This window comes from Capricornis sumatraensis, chromosome 1, assembly GCF_032405125.1.
Source record: "Capricornis sumatraensis isolate serow.1 chromosome 1, serow.2, whole genome shotgun sequence".
In the NCBI taxonomy this organism is placed as follows: Eukaryota; Metazoa; Chordata; class Mammalia; order Artiodactyla; family Bovidae; genus Capricornis; species Capricornis sumatraensis.
The window spans coordinates 108,405,743-108,419,441 of NC_091069.1; the positions used below are offsets into that span (position 1 = coordinate 108,405,743).

Consider the following 13,699-nt stretch of genomic DNA (forward strand, 5'->3'; position numbering starts at 1 on the left):
AGCCGAGCCATAAGGAAGGGGAGTTACATCATAGTACAAAATACAGTATAAAAGCGTTATTTTTAACATTCCACACTGAAGATTACGGATGCCTTCAAACAATTGTTTGGATGTTAGCCACTTAAACAAATACATCACTAAGGTAAACAATATAAACATACCAAAACCCTGTATGGTTAAATACAATTTCCATGGTACAAAAATCAAAGCCTGGAGATGTTTGTACAGATTGCTTTTTTACACAATGTCTTAAATTGCCAAATATTTACAACATTAAAGAGGAAATACATTTTGATGCAAGGTAAAATTATCTGAAATGATTAATATAAAACCTCAATCTATCTACGTGAGGCACTCCTGAAGCAAGTGGCATTAGCCATGAGGTCCTTTGGTACAAGGCCCATTGCTTGAAGAACCACAGTAGCTGCTGTGGCTTTAGCATGCTTCTTATTAGGGCTGGCAAAGCTGGGCTGGTAAGCGCTTCCATTTATCAATACCTATTCAAGAAAAACATACAATTGGGCTGGTAAGGGCTTCCATTTCTCAATACCTATTCAAGAAAAACATACAATAAGAACAGCATCAAACTTTAATATCTATTAGCTTTGTATTTTTTTTCACTAAATGCTAGAAAAATAACTTACAAAGATATAAAACCTATACTATGTGAGTCAAATTAATCTCAACCCCAAAAGAAGCAAATCATTTGGGAAAAGGGACTGCAAATTTAAGAGCAGGTCTCCAAATTGAAGGGAAAGAAAAAACCTGATTAAAAACCACTTAATTCCCCATGTTCCACTAGAAAAGGTCAACAAAATTGTTCACCAGATTGTACCCACATCTTTCCCTCCAATACTGAAAAAACAGGGAAGCATACTTAATGTTTAAAACTTTTACCGCTCTACCCACATATATTCACACTCCCAGCCCACAAACATTAACCCTGTGATCACAGAATGCTGATCCCTCACCCTCTAACATTAAATTATCAAATTAACGCAAAAATTCATATTTACCCTAAAGAGAAAATGTTTGCGATGATCAGGGCCACTATCATGGACCAAGAGAAATTCAGGTGGTTGCCACCTTCTCTTATTACAGATTTCCATCAAGGCAGACACAGGATGCTTGCCTGCAGAGAGAAAAATAATTAATTATCTCCACGCCTGTGGCAACAAATTATGAATTCAAGGGGAGGGTGGGACAAGAAGAAATTCAAAATCGTACTCTCACCTGATAGATCTTTCATTGCAGCAGAGAAGTTTCCGGACCTCTTTTGTGCTCTTTCTCCTACTGCAACAAGACCTTTAAAAAAAAAGAAAAAAATCAATGATCACTGAATACATTTCAAAAGATTTAAAATTATAATATGGCAAAACAACTACTCCCTCTGTAGAAATCTTAATCCATGCCCTCAAATAAAATATTCGACAGACACTCACTACTCTTGATTTCTATATAAACCTGTTTTGACATTTCTATACGTATATCCAAACTTCATTTATCTTGTTGGAAACTGTATAAAAATATTCAGAAAAACAATATGTGAACACATATATAAATTGCCATAATTAACAACCACTCTGCTGCTAAGTCACTTCAGTCATGTCTGACTCTGTGCAACCCCATAGACAGCAGCCCACCAGGCTCCCCCGTCTTTGAAAACTAGTGGCCAAAAAAAAAAAAAAAAAAAAGTGGCTATTTGCAAATGATTTCTAAAGGTTTCTCATCCGTTAAAAAAAAATGATGCTCAGTTTAAGTATGTTCCCCCAAATTCAAGGATTTTAGGCCAAAACAAAATGGGAAAAGTGAAAACAGCGCTCTCCCATTTCTTTTTCCAGCAAACTAGCCCTTTCTGACTTCAAATGTGAGATGTACTCAAGAGACGCCAGCCTCGGCCTCCCTTTCCAAAAGGGGCTTAGCTATATTACTATCTAAAATCAATGCTTTCCATTTAAGCTAGGGAGAATTCTTCACAAATTCTGCCACTGTGCTTTCCCAAAACTAGGCCATGCTGCACAATTCTGAAGGACTATTCCCTAGACTATGCAATGTACCCACAGATGCTTTCTACCAATAAACTACCCTCTGCTAACAAAGAATCTATTCAACTTGTATAAAAGCAGTACAGTGTCAGTGTGACATTCAGTTTCTCTCTCTGTTTGCACTAGTGCTACATTACAGAATTGTGTTATGTCTAGCCTATTTTGAGTAACAATATAGTAAATTCACTCCAATATGGAACAAAATGGCACCATAGTTATCATCTGGATGACATTGTAGAGATTCTGATACAAAACATTTTTATTTCTATTTTCTTTTTCACAAAACACTTTTTAAAATATATAATTTGTTAGAGCTAGTTGTTTCATTAGCATGACAATTTAACTGTATTAAATAACCTCAACTTAAACTATCTGATCATGAAGATAAGAAAAATAAATTTCAGTTTTAAACTTTCTGGAATTTTAAAAAATCCTGTTTAAACTAAATCTCATTTAGCTGGCAGCCCCGTATGATTCTACAGTGGACATTATTATTCCAAGTATAAAAATGCAGTGTTAAAGAGGTAGCACTTGTCAGCAGTTAGTCTATTCTCCAGCCTCAACACTCAATTACTGAGTTTGATAAAAAGGGACATGCAAAAGGGTTTACAAAGTGAAGACTAAACAGAACTCTAACAGGAAATGAGAATATGCAGAATAAAAATCTTAGAAATAAATAAATTCTAGAAACAGAATAAATCCTAGAAGCATATGTTCCCTGTCAAAAGAAAAAAAAATGGAAATCCTACTTTCTAAATATGAAATCTAATTAAAAACCTAATCATGGTATTACACATAACAAAGGCTGCCTTTTACCCTCAAGTTAAGTGTCTCCACCTGTTACGTGTACAAAGCTTTCAAAATGGGTTAAACATTTTATTCCTAACTCTGTACTATACGAAGTGACCCCAGTTCAGGATCACTAACATCAGAAGAATTTATGAATTTATAATAGTAATGAAACCCTAAATGTTAAAAGAGGTATAATAAACATTCTACAAAAAAAAAAAAGAATCTTACCTTTTCGATCTGTCTTAAAATCAACTAGGATAGGTTCCTTATTTCCTTCTTTGTTTTTTCCTAATCCTTCTCCTTCTTTCCAGCCCATTTTTCTCATCAAAACGGCTCCCATCCCTCCAGTTACTGGGGCTGCTCTTAAGAACTGATCCTATCCAAAGAGAGAAAGGTAAAAGATCCCCAGTTTATAGTTAGAATCTGACTACAGACTCAGTGTAACTTTGTAAAGAAAGCAAGCTTACTTTACTTCTAGATCTGTTATAGCAATGAAATGCTTCTATACTTAGAGACATACTGTAGTGTGTATGTTCTAATTATTTTCACATAAACATAACAGTATTTTAAAAGTCAAATAAGTCAAATGACAGTTTTAAAACAGTGGCCCTTGTGCCCCCCTCCAAAAAAAAAAAAAAAATAGAACACTCCTGTTTTCGTCCACTATTTAGGTTCACTGGTATCTCTTCTTAGCTTGCAAAATAAAAAGAAGGCAATGTTAAAACAGTCAATAATATTAATTGTCCCAGGTGTACCTAGTTAATGAATAAAGCCCAGCAATCATTTAGAAATAGTTTGAACACTGAAGAAGCATACTGTTATCATCCAAAGCTTTTTTCCCCCATTCTACCATAAGTATAAATATTATACTTAGAAAATCCCTATGAAGCAAAAAGATAGCACATACAGTACCCTGTAATTAAACCAAACTGAATTTGAACTCTTTTAAAAACCTAGCTTGATGTTAAAAGACTTTTAAAAAACTCCTTAAATGTTTACATACCTAGGCCTCGGTAGCAGCAGTGTTGTGAATAGTAGGGCTGGCACTGACCGGGGCAAGAAGACAGCTACAAGGATTTGGCCCTGAAACAAGTTTCCATACAGAGGGGTGAAAGTTCACAGGTTATTCTGTGAACAATCATCTCTCTTGTATCCAACCCACTGAACCATAATTTCCATCAAAGCAGCAAACCACTTAATGTCATAAGATGCACAACACTATATACATTAGCATGGTCAACAGTCAATTGTTTCCACACATTAAGAAATAAGTGATGCCTCTTTTTAAAGGGCATCCATGTATATGGAACAAATGACTGAATTCTACTATGGATCTTTATGGTCATGTTTTAAACATTTAAAATATAATCTCCAAATCACGTCTTGTTTCCCCTTGTTATTAAGTATTTTACATTTACATTCTCTAGCAAATGTAAGCAAAAGTCATTTAACTTATCAACAGAGGGAGTCAAAAATTTTGGTAGCTCTGGACACAGTGTAATCACTTCCTCCACTGGTAAGTTACTACTCAATTTTTAATTTTGGTTTTACACAGTAGTAAACTGTATCCTTTCTCCCCACCCCCCCCCAGCTATTTAATTATAAGCTGGGGAGAAAACATGCCAATGGTATGACATGCCAATGGTATGTGACTAGACATTAAGTTCAACAAGGTGCTCTGATGGAAGGAGGCAGCTGTGGAGGTAAAAACATAGCCCTGGTTCAGTTCCTTATGTGGTGCAGGCCATGCAGTGTTGATGTAGAGAGAGAAAAGTTAGCTGATGCTTGGGTACCAACTGCCTTGTTTCTACACACCTAGAATGACTTTTACTTACTTTCAGGTTCATCCGCCCCTCTTTTCCAGGAAACACTCCTAAAAAAAAGGGCAACTGTGCAGAGTATAATACAACTCCCCAAATAACGTAGGTTTCCAATTTTTTTTCCGTTCTCTATTATCTTCAAATGTTTCTTTACACCAGGGTGTATATACAGTTCAACAAAAAGCTAATTAATAAGACTACAATAGTAAACAATATTCATCAGGTCATGTCCAAATCATTTCAGAAAATAAAGGTTCTTTCAAATCAATAACCATTCGATTTTTTTCTTACTACTAATAAAACTCATTCCTTTTCATCTAAGAGTATACTGCAGCAAATGAAAAAAGAATATGGAGAATGCTGGCATTCCCTGTAGTCCTTAACACTAAGAGGGTGTTGCCCTACAGCAAGGCAATGAACACCGTATGAATAAACATTTGAAAAAGTTTTCTAAATGAAACAAGGAGTTTGTGATATTTGACCACGAAGATGAATATTATAGTTGCCTAATGACCTTTGTCCATGTTTTTGCTCATTTTTCTGAGTAAAATGTTCCTGCCTTGATATTAGCAGCATGTATCTTTCAGCAACACACAAATTGGAAGTTTCCTGAAAGCACTTTCTGTAATTATTCAAAAATTTGGTGTGATAAATGAACACATCTTTATCTTGGTAACTTATCAAATATGATCTACATCGACATCATTTAAAATCTGCCAACTGTCTACAAGGACTAGCAATCAAAAAGAAAAAGGAAAGTTTATAAGGAACCCAATTTAATCATTTTTAAAAGTTATGTGATGTTTACAAGTCTTTAACAATATATATGTATTAGAACTTCCATGTACAAATCAAGACTAGCACTTTGCAATGGAATCACATTCTTAAGTTTCTACCTAGTAATGTACATGACTATTTAATTATTATGTGCCTAAACACCCATAAAATCCTCAAGTCTAACTTTCTGAAATATGGAGTATTCAGCTTCACCATTAGATAATATTAAAATAAATTTATGTACATTTATAATTATTCCCAATGAGATGAAAGCCATTTTACAAGCACTACAAGAATCACTTTCATATTTTAAAAACTGTAATTAATCCAAAATTAATTTTTCTAATTTTCATCTTTTTTTTCCAACACCAACCCCTAGTAAACTACATTCACTTTTTAACCAATCTGACTATGTACTCACAGTACATCATACTTATTAGTGCAACTATTCTGCTGCTCCAAAAACGGGGGCAGGCAAAGTAAGGGTATGCTTTATATTAATTTGTTAATAAGATCACCAGAGATAATGCTATCAAAATTGAAAAAAAGAAATGTTATGAGATTAAAAGGTCCAAAGCAACCAAAAATCTGATTTTTCAGAAAAAATCAGCTCATTCACTGGCACTCAGCAGTTTTCTATTACCCATGACATTACATCGATCACCACCCCGCGAGGCAGTTAAGAAGGCACTTGGAAACTGAAATTCCAAGTAATTACTTGCCACGATCACAACAGGAGTCAGGAGTACAGCGCCATTAAGAAACCTTCCCAATCCGTTAGACCAGGCAGCCTCCCTGTTTCAGCACTGCTATGCTGCCAGTACTCCTGAAACAAAGTTCCCCATCACCCATCCAACCAAGCCACATCCCTTCGCCAGAACCCATTTCTTCAGAAAGCCCTTGGTAACCACCTAAGACTCCCCCAACAATGAGGCAGCCGTAGGTGGAGTTCACATGTCTCACTGCAGGAATCTGAAACCAGGAGCACCTACATCTTCACAGCACGAGGCGTCCGTCCTCTCCCTTGCATTTACGTCTTACATATCCTGTTTTTTCATGGAATCAGTAGTTCTCAAACTGAACCTGTGGATCACCAGAGGCCACCAGGGCCTAAATGGTGGTCCACAGATAAGTCTTCTCCACCCCCACCCCAGCCAATTTCGCCACCCTTCAGCACCGCCCACCCCACACTTCAGCCATCCTCCCCCATCCTTCTAGTCCCCTGGCAAGACCACCACATGCAGTGCTGACGGGGGGGTGGGGCTCCCAACCACTTGGAACCAAAAGCTGATAACCACATGGACCTGGGGCTGGAGGTCACAACAGGAGTGAGGACTAGGGACCAAGGGTGCTTACAGGAGGGACGGGCACTAAGGAAGGGGGAAAGAAGGGCAAAGGAATAAAGGAACGGAAAACCAACTGGCAGAAGGTTCTTGGGGGCAGTGATTCACCAAAAATGAACCTGTAATAAAGTATCCCATGATGAGAAAAAAATCTGAGAACCACTGCTTTGAAATCATTAGATCAGTTGTCCAACAGGAACTGTAGAATATTCTGAACAGCCGCTGAGATACACTGTTAGCATTCAAAACACAGTTTAAAAACCACCCTGACAAAACCCAGGAGCAGGATATAAACTGAGCGGCTCTTGAGCCAAATTTATACATTAGCCATTGTCTCAGGGATCAATCCATCTTCATTGTCCATCCTGGAGTATATACACATAGCACTTTTACTCATGAACTTTAGTTAAATTCACTGGCTTCTTTGTACATTTCTAATAAAACATTTTCTTAAAATTTTTAACTTTGTACATGGACACTTTTGTATGTGCATATGTTGTGTACCTTTTTAATCCAGGCTTGGGCACCAGTATTGGCCAACTGTTCTTGTGTCAAAACCTGTACTCCTGTACTTCCTGTGAACTGGCCAGGAATAGAGTTCAGCTGAGCCCAGGCATCAATCTGAAGAAAAAAGGCCTCAATTAAGTAAAATTACTTCTCTAGTCAAAATGCCACTGGTATTAATTCTCTAAATGAAATGGTTTATTTGGTTCCCACAAAGACTAAACAACAAACTTAAATGTTTAACTTTAAAAAATATATATACTGAATTTACTGTATCTTTAAAACTGTTTTCTTAAACATTCCAAAGCAGTTCAGTAACCATTCAGTGGATCCCATTAATAATAACAAATTTAAAATATATATCTATCAACTGAAAAGCATGGCTGTGATACTTATTCTTCAAAATATCACACAGATACATGAAAATATACAGAAAATTGTTCACATGGTAAAGGATCCTTGCCCTCCATACATATCTCATAAATGCATGATAATAAATGTTGATAGTCTCAATTTTTAATTACTTTCTCTGAAGTGTTATAAATCAAGAATCAATTCAAGATACATGCTTAAAACATAATATAGGAAACTGGTCACTCAAAGACTGTGATGGTTAAAGAATTAGTTGTCATTCATTCAAAGCATATTTACTGAACACCTGGAACTGTCAGGCAGTGTTTTCTATTTGTCTGAACATGTACTTACTGTCCCCATATATTTGCCATAGAAAGAGGATGTATGGAGCAGCTGTCCACTGTTAAAAACACAGACTGGATTCAGACTGTCTAGTTCAGATCCCAGTTCCCCTACTAATGTTGTGACCTTGGGCCTCACTTAGCCACTCTTTCTAAATGCAAATGCAAATGTCTCACAAGACTATTATGGGCACTTAGCTACTATTTTTATATATTTGATTACAAACTCTATGAGGGCAGGTAATTTTTTCTATTTCTATTCTCTCAAATAATTCCTGCCCCATAGTACACGACATTTACTGAATAATCAAGCCCCAAATCACTTTCACTTAAAGAAAGCTTGCTAGAAAAATGATTTTCAAAGACCTACATGTCAACAGCATGCCACAGAGCTTGCTTATGTCATAACCCTCTAGTTAGTGAAATATCATTTAAACATTAAAACCACTACATACCCGTTCCTGAGCACGATTTAACATGCTCATAGCTTCAAGGTCAAATGCATTCTCGCTGAGTCTTTTCTGAGCAAGTGCCCGTTCACTCATTGCTGTAGAGATGTCCACAGGCTAAGAAAGAAAACATAGATAATTATCTCAAATAACCAAAGACTCCCTAAATTATGAAAAATGCTCATATCTTTAGTTGCTTCATGTCAAAAACCAAAGTTTTATATAAAATTCTGTATATACAAATATATAAAAATGTGTATATATATATATATATATATATATATATATAATTTTGTAAAGCAGGGAGAAGACTCTAAAAGGTAAAATAACCTTGGAAGATAGATGCGGATTCTTTAAGGTAAGCTACAAAATATCAGGCAGATGAACTCAATCCAAAATCCAACTGCTTTCTTATTTTCTACTACATCAAACTACAATCATAGAAAGTTTCATGAAGAACTTAAAAATATCTCACCTTCCCTAATGAAATAATCATTGGAGTTTTCATTTTATCCTGCTTCTCAGCATAGCCCTCAGAGGCAATAAGCAAGGTTCTTAAATAAGCAAGGAGAAAACCACTGCCATGTCAAAGACCATTCCTTTACTGATGGCTGCACCTTTTCACCTACTTGTTGTGATTCATTAAGTCTGATACAAAGAACTCAGCTTCTTCAAAGAATATATTCATTATGTATGGTTTTCCATTCATTAGTACGTGCACTGATGATAGGAGTTAGACTGTCTGTGGGGTGCACAAGTGTCAGACCGGAGCACTTAAAGTATGTCTGAAATGCCTTAGGTCCGCCTCTTCAGTGCTCAGGTTCTACCTGTAAAAGCTGATGCTAAGCAGATGCGACTTAACTTTAAGAAGTTTCATAATATCCAGGAAAACTTCAAAGATTATCTTTAGACCAAATATCCTATTTACCAAATTTGTGAAAGGCTCAACCATAGAGGAAAAAAAAAATCAAGTATTTGATGCTTTTTAGTTCTAACATTAAGAGCTCAAGATGATTTGTGTCAACTCACCAATTCTTAATACTTTTCTTCTAACATTACTAAACCCATTAATATTTTCTAGTATCTCATCCAAGAAAATTCAAGAAAATTCATTTTTAGAGAATAGTTATCTGACATGGGAGGATTTTCCTGAATTCATATAAAAAGAATAACCAGTAGCAGCTGCATAGATGTGACAGAAATAAGGAAGTCAGTTAAAGCAAGTTAACAGATAAGTTGTTTTAAAAAAGCCAAACTATGGCAACCTCTAATTTGACTGTATAATTAGATATGAAATACTTCTTTTAAAAATAAGACCTATATAATTAAGAGTAAGTGACTATTAGAGAATAATTCTATCTCATGCATGAGGATTGCCAATCTTCCTTTTTCCTATCTTCACTATTCTTAGTTACCTTGCTGAGTCACCTAGTATCATTCCTTTAGCAAAATTAAAATTTTCTTCCACAAGGTACCAAGAAGTACAGGTTTCTATGTATCTGCTGTCCTTAAATGAAAGCAGAATTAAACTGAATTCATTCTGTAATCAGACTGCTCACAGATCTCACTAATAGAAGATCCTAACTTCTTAGTTAACTTAGTAAATTATCCACACTAACTGAAACATTTCTGGGCATATATAGGTAAAGGCAGACTGAAACACTAAAACCACAGCATGTCCACTTTTCACTTCTATTACAACCGTGATCACCTGCTGTGACTTTTTAAGTGGGAATCCAGATTATTTTAGATCAGAATCACATTCTTTTTTGGCCTTAAATATTTCATAAACCTGTCAGGTAAGATGATGAAGTGATTTTTAGAGGCCCATTAAATATGTGTGAAATACTATTCTTTAACTTTGCCAGAATTACTGTGGGTTTCATACTCGTCTACAAATCTAAGCATTAGGGTGTTTAGGTATAAATAATAGGTTTTTATTCTAAAAAGTTGAAATCCAGAGGAGATAATAGGGAAAATGTACCTACCCACCACCAAGCCAAGCTCTGATCCCCCAATTTCTAACTGTAAATTAGCCATAAAAATGTAGTTAAGATGGCTCTGAAAATTCCAACTTTTCTAAAATAAAATTGCTTCTTCCCAACTGGAAAGCAAATTAACATACCTATCTGTGACTTCATCCTTCTGAAGACACTTTATATCTTCATACTTTTTTCTCTTTTAACCTTGATTAAGCAAGCAGGTAACCTAAATACCTCATCATTTATCCTCAGGATGAAACTTCATTCAAATCTCAGTATTTTACGTTAAATTCACATCTCACTCTGAAAGGAACTTTTATTTAATATATCAACATTGAGATTTAATATAAATTTAGATAAAATTACAACCAGTTTTTTTCCTAAGGTAAACACAACTTCATGTATTCTTCAACAGCCTTACCAAGTGAGCTGTAAGTTCGTCAAAACTTTATTGACAAATAGTAATTTGACTATTAACTTCATATTTGTACTTTTTAATGTAAAGAAACATACCCAAAATAGGATCAATCAGGATCATCTTAATCTCTTAAGAATCCTCAACAGTTTATATCAAAAAGCATATATCCAAGTTGCCAGGATAACTCAGGATATGGAATAAAAAACCAACTATAATTCTCGAAACATTAATATTCAAAGATTAGACCAAAGTTCTGAATCAGTATTAAAAAACTCATAAAACATCACAGCTACCCTTTAGAACAGCACTGTCCATCAGAACTTTTACAGTGAAAGCTAATGAGCACTTGAAATGTGCCTAGTGCAATTAAAGAACTGATTTCTCAGTGGCTCAATGACTACTTTATTGGACTGCATAGGATTTGTGTTTATATAAAGCATATAACTACTGGAGAAGGAAAATGGCAACCCATTGCTGTCTTCTTGCCTGCGAAGTTCCATGGACAGAGCTGCCTGGCAGTGTGCAGTCGATTGGGTCGTTAAGAGTCATACACAACTATACCACCACTACCAGACTATAATACATAGCAGAATGAGTCTTAACTTAATGTTGCTCAAAAACAGTCAAGTGGTCAAGTGTGAAAGGTACCAAAATGATGCTAAAAGTTTCAGAATGCTAAAAAGTCAGGGGCAGGGGGCAGGAATTATCTTAAACCCTGCAGAACACTATTATCAAGCTATCATCAACAAAGCAAATTCATTTTCACTAATACACAGTAGACCTTCTATGTAATGTGTAGTAATATTCTAGGCGTCATGATGGGGGGAAATGTTTTTTTTCCTTCTCTCTAGGGCTTGTTCTAAAAGGTGAAATCCACATAAAAAGAGTATCCTGAATTATTCCAGTTCACACATCAATAAAAACCTGTTCAAGTTATTTCACTCCTCTACTTCAGCAACATTTCTGTAGCCTAAAATGTTGTCAGGACTAATAGAACACTAGTGTAACTGACACTGTAGTATGCATTTCACAACCTAAGTTATTAACTGTGCATCTTCATCTTCCTTAGTTTAAAAATCCTTCTAAGTCAATTTTCCTTCCCCCCGTGTTAACCCAACTGTTTACAAAAATAAAACAATTATCTTAGATAATTCTTAAAAAGTCAGTAAAAGGCTATAAAAGAACTAATGAGAATTATTAAAAGGTGGTCATTCAGGTAAGGAAAAAATACTACCTGTAAAAGGCAAATTACTTTCTACACAAGAAACTGCTGCTGCTGCTGCTCCAGGTATCTCCAAATAAAAGATGATATAAAAGGAAACTTTTAAGAGTTAAAGAAAAAGCACCTAGCCTGCATCAAAACATGATTTAAAATATTTAGCAAAAATTAATAAAATACAAAGTAAATGACAACTATATAAACAAAAGCCACACTAAATACAGAATGCCTCGGGAGTTATATGGCTTGGTTTTAAAACCTGATTTATGAGTCTTTTTATTATTTCACATAAAATTATCTAGTGCAGTTTTTAGTTTATTACATTTAAATGAATTACAATAATTGGAGGATTAGGTAAACCATTAAATGGTAAAGAAATTCCATGTTAATACCCTGGGAGAATCTAAAGAGAGATGAATAAAAAAGCTGTATATAATATTCTAGCACTTCCAAGACCTGTGTGTTTCATTTTCACTTAAAATTTTCATTTTACCACAAGAACTCAGTTTTCTTAAACCTCAAAATACAGAGTTCCTAACCATAAGGGAATTTTAGCTCCAATGGGACATGAAGTAAGGAAACTTTATGTCAGAGACTACACTTATATCCTCTACCCAGTAAGGCTTTGCTATCTTTATTACCGAGAATTAATGCCCCCAAAGGACAAGTTTTAAAATGTTTTCCAATACTTTTGGTTTCATTGTTTATAAATAAAAATCCACACAAATATGATCAAGGTTCTGCAGTCACTCTTTACTGAGGATGATGCTGGTTGGCTTCTGGGTAGGAAGACGATGCTATGGCAGCACAGCCCACAGTGTGATGAGTTGGTATTTCCATAAGATATGGATTTATGTTGATCCATCCACGTCTATCCACTCTTACTTATGTCAAAGAGCACTCATGTGCACAGCTGGTAGGATTAAGGATCATATAAAGCTGAGATCAAATCTGTAATCTTTGCCTGATTATGTTTTATGCTCAAAACTAAAGAGTCACAAATTCCAATTATATTTATTAAAATGAAAAAATAACAGGTAGAAAAACTCAAAGCACTATTCAATTAAAATATTGACCATTTAGAAAGAACTTTCCTTTTCTATATAAAATCTTTATTTCAACCCCTGACAGGGAATCAAGACTCAATGCTCCCATAAAATGTCACCAATAGTATTCTACAAACATGAGAATATAGAACATTAATCTTACTAATATATTTGTTAGATACAGCTAAATAACTAGAACTGAACATTTCATACAGTGAACACTTCCTTTAGATGTTCAATATTTCTTCTAGGTAAAAGTACACAGACCTAAAAACAAAAGCAAATTTCTGTCCCTTCCTACAATTTTGGGATTGTTTTACTTGAAATTAAAGTTAACACATATTTTTTAGTCTAATTGTCTAAGAAACTAGCTTAGAGTTCTGACAGCAATAGTTGTATATAATCTCCCCCACAGGAGAAATTTGCTTCATGAATAGACCTTCTGTCTCCTGCTTTAATAAAAGGCTCCTTTACTTATTATAAAATCTTAATACCCACCTACTCCCCCCTCCCAGATGTCTTTGGAGTTAATTTCCCCAACTTTTCATTCAAATGACCACTATTGATGACAGACAATGTAAGGCACTACAGTTTCAGTGTTAAGACTGA

General features: G+C 35.1%; 1 protein-coding gene across 4 annotated transcripts in view; it reads right to left on the reverse strand.

The window, feature by feature from the left end:
- Nucleotides 1-100: 100 nt before the first annotated feature.
- Nucleotides 101-13,699, reverse strand: part of SON (SON DNA and RNA binding protein) — a 30,462-nt gene continuing 16,863 nt past the window's right edge. For 2 of the 4 annotated variants that reach the window (XM_068976565.1, XM_068976530.1), the window contains 6 exons: nucleotides 8,432-8,542; nucleotides 7,282-7,398; nucleotides 3,066-3,213; nucleotides 1,234-1,305; nucleotides 1,017-1,132; nucleotides 364-550 (listed from right to left, as the gene is read on the reverse strand). In XM_068976565.1, coding sequence (XP_068832666.1) covers nucleotides 491-550; nucleotides 1,017-1,132; nucleotides 1,234-1,305; nucleotides 3,066-3,213; nucleotides 7,282-7,398; nucleotides 8,432-8,542 — 624 coding nt within the window. In that variant the 3' untranslated portion in view covers nucleotides 364-490. Of the gene's footprint in view, nucleotides 551-1,016; nucleotides 1,133-1,233; nucleotides 1,306-3,065; nucleotides 3,214-3,840; nucleotides 3,921-7,281; nucleotides 7,399-8,431; nucleotides 8,543-13,699 lie in introns of those variants that run through there. The other 2 variants (XM_068976520.1, XM_068976539.1) reach the window with 2 other exon arrangements.